General features: G+C 25.5%; 1 protein-coding gene across 1 annotated transcript; it reads left to right on the forward strand.

Annotated features, from left to right (window-relative positions):
- Positions 1-1,195: 1,195 nt before the first annotated feature.
- On the forward strand, positions 1,196-2,078 carry PmUG01_07047100 (phosphatidylinositol N-acetylglucosaminyltransferase subunit P, putative; the record flags this gene model as incomplete). Its single annotated transcript, XM_029004229.1, has 4 exons — positions 1,196-1,256; positions 1,454-1,523; positions 1,643-1,761; positions 1,963-2,078. 4 exons carry the CDS (start codon positions 1,196-1,198, stop codon positions 2,076-2,078), a joined length of 366 nt encoding a protein of 121 aa, XP_028860939.1.
- Between the last annotated feature and the right edge of the window lie 5,541 nt (positions 2,079-7,619).

The following is a 7,619-nucleotide window of genomic DNA, read 5'->3' on the forward strand; positions in this document are numbered from 1 at the left end:
AGTTGCTGCCCTTTGCTGCGTGTGTTATGTGTGTAAGGGGCTATTCATACATAAGGCGTATATATATTTATATATAACTATATATCTCTACATATGCTATACATATGCTATACATAAAGAGACTTATATTTATACGTATATGCTGCATGGGCTACGTATGTACAGATTTACATAAAAAGGGCCTTCTCTATACGTCCACGTGGTATACCGATTTGCATACAAGAATATTTCAAAAAATTGTGTGCAACTTCGAACATGAGGGTTCATAATAAAAGGATTTTATATCGATGACTATGTTTATTACTAATGGTAGCTTCGTTACAGTATATCCTTATCTTGTATGTGCTACGTTAAATGTATGGTTTTATTTTTTTATTTTTTTAATTATTTACAGCATATACATACAACATATTATATTACATAAATACACAAACAAATATATACGTACATATATACATTTACATACATATGTATATAACATATTATATATTAACAATATATTTTTTTTTTCTTTCTCCCTTTCCCTTTGCTTTCTTACTGCTGCATTTGTAGCTGTCATTGCAATTGTTACCTTACTTAACGATGTTTAACTCGGACGAGCATTTTATAAATGGAAAGTTTAAAAAAATTATAAAAAGATCAATGGGTTTATAAAAAGACCAATGGGATTATAAAAAGATTAAAAATAATTTTTTTTTGCAATTTGGTCATATTATGCTGTAGGGAATATGACAGAAACATAAAAAAAAATATATGAATTCAGCCAAAATTAAGAAAATATAGAGGGTTTGAAAAAAAGAAATATTTGGAGACTACGTAAAAAGAAAAAAAAAAAAAAAAATAGAATAAAATAGAACTGTGACTTCGTGCTAAACTACGAGTTCGTATCCTTAAACATTCTAGATGGACAATTTGAGTGGAAAATAAAGCCCAAACGTGATTTTTTTTTTTTTTTTTTTTTTTTATTTAATTTAAATTCATTTTATTTATTTAATTTTATTTTTATTTTCCCTCTTATATATATTTTACAATGCTATACTATTACCATACGCACGTGAAACAAAAAAATTTTAGTTAAGTTCTTGTACATTATTATATATATACAAATGTACATTACTCAGTAGTAGCAGTATCAGTAGCATCTGCATCAGCAGTATCGAGATTTACATTTTTTCCACTGTTATTTTTATACACAATGCAGTTAATAAAGGAAGGATATGCATTTTTTACCTTATATTTATCTAAAATATTGTGGGGTTAAGGAAATAAAACGAAATACTATGAAAATCTATAAAATATTATAAAATACTATAACGCTATAATAATATAAAAAAAAAAAAAACACGAGAGACAACATATTTTGAATTTAATAAATTGTAAGTTAAATTTAGATATTTAAAATTTTTTTTTTTTTTTTTTTTTTTGGTTGGGGTGGGGGAATCTTCATTTATAGTAACTTATTTAGTATGGGCTTTTGTATTTGATGACTTTTTGAACTTATTGTACTTTCCATTTCCTTCCAAGTATTTTCAGAATAAGAGATAAAAATTAAACAATCATGTTTTTACAAAAATATGTGCACGGTTTGTTAGATACACTCTTGTGCATATTATATATATTTTTTTTCATGTTTATTTTGCAGGTACTGGGCAGCTATTATTCCAAGTGCAACTATTTTTACGTTCCTTTGTTTTATCCTTTTTACAATCATATACTCATTTGTTAAAACGGAGCCACCTAGTTCAATACACCTAGTCGAAGGTTATTTCCTGCACAGTTCATAATAAATTTTTTTAATGTACATTTATACGTTTGGTGGAGTTGTAATTGGTCTCGTACATACATATGTAGGTGAATGCATATATATACACATACATAAACACGTAGATATGTATACGTAAATATGAATATACAAATATATGTCTTTTTTTTTTTTTTTTTTTTTTTTTTTTTATTTTGTAGATGAATATTCCTGTTTCAAGGATAAAATCACTGGAAGGTCAATGGACAATATGAACGACATAAAGATCGAACAAATTAACAAATTATTTTATGAAACCTCCTTATATTTTGAATAGTCGAATATCTAACGAATCTGTCGCATCATTTTTCATTCAGTGTCTTTTCTAGTTAAACATAAATTTAGTCAAAAAAAAAAAAAAAAAAAAAAATGTTAAGGAAATGGCCTTTTTTTTTAACATTTTCAAGTGTGCACGTGTAAAAAAGATCATTAAACTATTTTTACTGTTTTCATTGTGTTACGTTTTTCTTAGTGTATATCTTACGTTACATGCAAAAAATATATTAGGTGAACCTTCTTTTTTTAATATATTCTGTATAGGCACAATTCGGATATATATATGACACATAAAATTAGGTTGCAAGAATTTTATTTTATTATTTTGTTTTTATTCCATTTTTAACCTGCATTGAGAATGTTATTACCCTTGTGCATGTTAATGCAAGTTTTTAAAGTTATTACTATTTAACTGATACGTGCTTTGCTTGGAGAATAAAAACATATAACTAGTAATCCTTAAACGGAGAATACAAACTGAAACGTACCTGTTGTACTAAATAGAAAAATAAATTAACATCTTTAAAAGAAGAGAGCTTAAATTTATGGTTTTAAAATTATTTTATTACCAAGGTTAGGTTGTTGTATTGTCCTCTTTTTTTTTTTTTTTTTTTTTTATAAGTAGAACGAACCACTGTTCATACTGCTTCAAACTGAGGAAATCCAACGAGAGGAATATAGGAATGACGGGATGAAACGCTTTATCGATATATTGACTCACCAACGTGCCCAAAGTGGAACATAATTTTTCGTACATATGTATATGCGTACATGTGTTAATTTGTTTCCTTTTTTTTTTTTTTTCGTTCATTCTATTTTATTTGAATGGCTGAATATCAAAATGCATTCGCTGTCATGACTTTTTGGGTAAAATTTTTATAAATGGAGGATCCACTGAATTTTCATTCTAACGAGCTTCCATAAGGTTTAACAGTTCTTATGCAGATAAGACTGTTAAACAATTCCTTTCGACGAATCATAGTTTTTCAAAAAGTGCAGAATAGTAGATACAAATGTGCAAAGTTGTTGCTTATGAAACAGGAGCTGATTATACTTATGAGTTTATTAAGAACATATTTTGTGTATAATGTCTGCTAGCGTTAGTGTTTATATATAAGAATGCGCACGAAATGGATGCTATTATATATATGTCGTTATAAAGTATTTTTTCCATATTATTAATTTGTTTATTTTCTTATGTGGATCAAATGGATGGCTTAGAATCAATCAGAAATGTCCTTGCTTTACATAGTTGTCTTTAAAATGGAGTAAATTATTTTAGCTTTCTTAAAAAAAAAAAAAAAAAAAATTTTTTTTTAAAACAGCCAAAATGACTTTTCCGTTCATAATATTTTACTTATTTTATTTTTTTTCTTTCAAATTTTGGCACAGAATAATAAGTATCGATGTTTGTGAGTTCAGATGTTACGTAGAATTCAGTGCTTTGGTGAACAGTAATAAGCTTTTAATGCATTTTATTATTTTTTTTTTTTGAATTTTCATAATTTTGCCTTCACGTATATGTATATGCATATATATGTGCATATGTATGTATACTTTGAGTACCAAAGGATGATCATATAATTTGGTTGAGGGGTTAAACCCAAAGATTTATAACCCAATAACTACGTTGTCCTTAGTTCGTGTGTGCAAATGCATATTTTTTTAAACTCTTGTTTAGAAAGTTGTAGGAAAAAAAAAAAAAAATAGAAAAAACAGGCATACTCTGTATGAACGTGTATTACATGTTTCTTTTTCTCTTGGAAATATGCATATAGAAAAATTTGACGTATATTGTTCCTTTTCGGTTGATAAATACTATAACAGTATGATGCATTTTTACCTGTAGCTTACATGCAAAATGCAAAATGTAATTATAAATTAATAAGCTGGGGAGTCACTTCAAAATTAATTATAAAATGTATATTTATTATATTTATTAATAAGGTCATAATTTTTTACAAAAAAAACCTGACACGGTAATGTAAAAGGAGTTGCCATACTATTTGAGTATACTAATATGAATATTTTATTATATATTTTTTTTATTTTATTATATATTTTTTTATTTTTTTATTTTTTTATTTTTTTATTATTTTATTATTTTTTTTTTATTTTAAATTGTTGAGAAGAATTTTAAAGTTATATAAGAACATTTATCATAGCTAGAAAAAAAAAAAATAATTTCCCCATTTTGAAAAACACATTTTTTTTGTGCTTCTAAATTTTTAATAATGTATATTTTTCCAGTGATCAATAAAAGGGAGTTAAAAATAAGGCATAATAAATGAGTTATCAGATTATTGCGTATTTTTTCAATGTCCATATGTAATATATTTACTACACATATTTTTCTTGCACACGCATACGTAAAATACACTTCTACCTAGGTGATATTATTCATGTTCAAATGTGTAATAAGCTCAATTGGAAAGAAGAAAATACACATCATTTCGTTTTGTATTAGTTGTAGTTAAACAGAAACATATACCATTGCAACATAAATGGGAGTCCCTATAAATAAACTGGGCGAGGATTAATTGTACAACATTGGGTGGACAAGGTCACATATATATACATATTTCTACATATCTACATATCTATATATCTACATATCTATATATCTACATATCTATATATCTATATATCTATATATCTATATATCTACATATCTATATATCTATATATCTATATATCTACATATCTATATATCTATATCTATATATATATCTATATATATGTGTACACATTTTGTGGTGAAAAAATTTCCTATTCGCACAAAGTGAGATACCTAGACATACCAATTTTCCTATTAGCAGAAAAGAAAATGGTTTTTCAAGAGTTTAAAAAATAGCTTAAATAATAAAAAAAAAAAATAAATAAAAATAAATAAATAAATAAATGAACGAATGGGTATATGAATATTATTTTAAAAGATAACAAATTTAACAGAACGTTTAAATTTTCTCATTTTTTTTTTTTCCTTTTACCTATTAAATACACATAATGACGGTGCGTATTCTTATTTTGTGAAGATTGTACTCACAATAAATTGGTGGTGTAATAACATGTACTTGTGTATAAAATCGCGAGGAAGCTTAGTTGAAGGAGATATAAAAAAAAAAAAAAAATGAAAAAGAAAGAACTTATTGTTACATGCATATTTGAAAAAAAAAAAAAAAAATTGCAATAATGATTTGTTTGCACTGTTCACTGTTGCTCAAAGTAACGACAAACGGACAAGAAAAATCGTTGTATGTAAGTAAAGTGTGTATGTATGCGTAAAGGACGTATGCACGCGTAAATCCATACATGAATATATGGGTATATATATTGCATTTCTTAACACTTTTAAATGTTCGGTTGAATATACTGTAATTGCGGTAAGCTATGTAAACACTTTTTTTTTTTTTTTTTTTACTATAAAGGTGTGTACTTTTGAACATGTAAATATATTTGTATTATTTTATGTAACACATCTGAAACGGGCTGGATGTTTCATTTTTATTCATATGTCAACATACACATATATGTGAAATTGATAATGGTACTAATAAAAATATATCATTTTTGTTGTTTATCTTAATTTTTCCCTTTTAACTAGATTTACATATGCACCAATGAAATCAGAAAATTAAAACATTTTGAAATAATGAAAATTTCAAATACCTTTGTTTAGTGCCTGTACATTTGTTACACAGCATCATTGCAGCTACGTATAATTGAGTATATATAACACAGCAGTCATTAATTTGACTACAATATGGTAGTAATATAATTTTATGCTAGGATGTGTTAGAAATGATATAAAGAAATGTTTAACTCTTTAATAAGAGTATATACGAATGTAAGTCATGTTATATACTACTTTGCACTGCAGGAAAAAAAAAAAGGAAAAAGGAAAAACACATTAAAAATATTAACAAATTTTAGTAAATTTCAAAAATTATAATAAATTTCAACAAAATTTAGTAAATTTTAATAATTTTAAAATATTATGATTAATTTGTTGTGTTCCTGTGGGCAAAACATGGAACTGGTGGAATGAGGAATAAATAGTATGTGAAAAGAAAAAGTAAAGAAGCAAGAGGGAAGGAACAAACCGCATACAAAAATATGCCAATGCTAATATGCACATGCATTCATATACATAAGTATAACTCGTATATTGAACTCTCATATACGCATTTATAAATAGGTGCAAAGTGTAAATGTGTATATATATATATGTATAAATATATGAAATTCATGTAATAAATGTATTATATATACGTAAATGTGTTCAACGTGTACTACACAAATTGAGGAGAGCAAAACATTGTATACGTTGAACGAGGCAGTCATAGTGCATTATTAGGTATATTTTTTTTTTTTTAAATTACATTTTGCATGCGTTTAAAAAAAAATAAAAAATTGTAAGTTATTAGGAAAGAGTAGAGAATTCTCCTATTTTTTTTTTTTTACAATTATTTTTTTTTTTCTCTCTCTATATATATATATATAAATATATATAAATATTTTTTTTTTTACTCAGAATTGTATTATAAAATGTGTTAAATGAAATATTATTTATATATATAAATAATAGTATATATATATATATATATATATATATAGTTTTTACCTTTTATTTATACCTATGACATACCAAATAAATGTGTTAATGTTGTACGTAACAGGATTTTTATACTTAACGTTAGAAGAACAGGTTAAAAGAAGGTATTTACAATTTTTTTTTTTTTCTTAATTCTAATCCGCCTATCTCTTTTTTTTTTCCGCTTATGCATGTAAATTTATTTAATATAAACTTATGTAATTATGCATGTACAATTATGCATATATGTTTATACATATATGTCCCCATATATATATAAGTGCGTATGAACTTATTTACTAATGTATTTGGGTATGAGTAGAATTATATTGCCCTTATAGAATTCTGAAGTATGCAATAATTTTTGCACAGGAATTTGTAATATGAATGTGTATATGTGTATATATATATACATACGTATATATTTATGTATAAGTTAAATTTGTTTTTTCTTTTTTTTTTGCACGATAAAAAAGATATAATAATTGAATGGACATAAATAATTAGCACAAAAAAGGAGCTAAGACATATTTTATCGTCAAGGGAAAAAGAAGTGAAACATGGCATAATAGGTCTAAGAATAGTAATTGCGTAATTATTCCTATTTGCATATATAGAAAAATATATACATACATGCACATGTATATATTTGTACATTCGCGCGTATGCGCAGATAATTGCTTGTATGTATTATATACGCTTTAGAAAAAGTAAAGCAGTCAAAAAAATAGGGGAAACAAGGGAAAAAGTAAGTAGCCAAGTAGCTAAATGGGTAGTTAAGTAATCAAGTAAGTAGTTAATTAGGTTGTAAAATACATAACCATATAGATTGCCAAATAAGTTGGTACACAGACCAATTGAATCGAGAAGAACATAGCTGAAAACGTATAGCAACAAAGGAAAGACATAACAATGGAAAGCAAAGGATACAAAAGAAGGAATATAGAA

This window comes from Plasmodium malariae (assembly GCF_900090045.1).
Source record: "Plasmodium malariae genome assembly, chromosome: 7".
Classification (NCBI taxonomy): domain Eukaryota; phylum Apicomplexa; class Aconoidasida; order Haemosporida; family Plasmodiidae; genus Plasmodium; species Plasmodium malariae.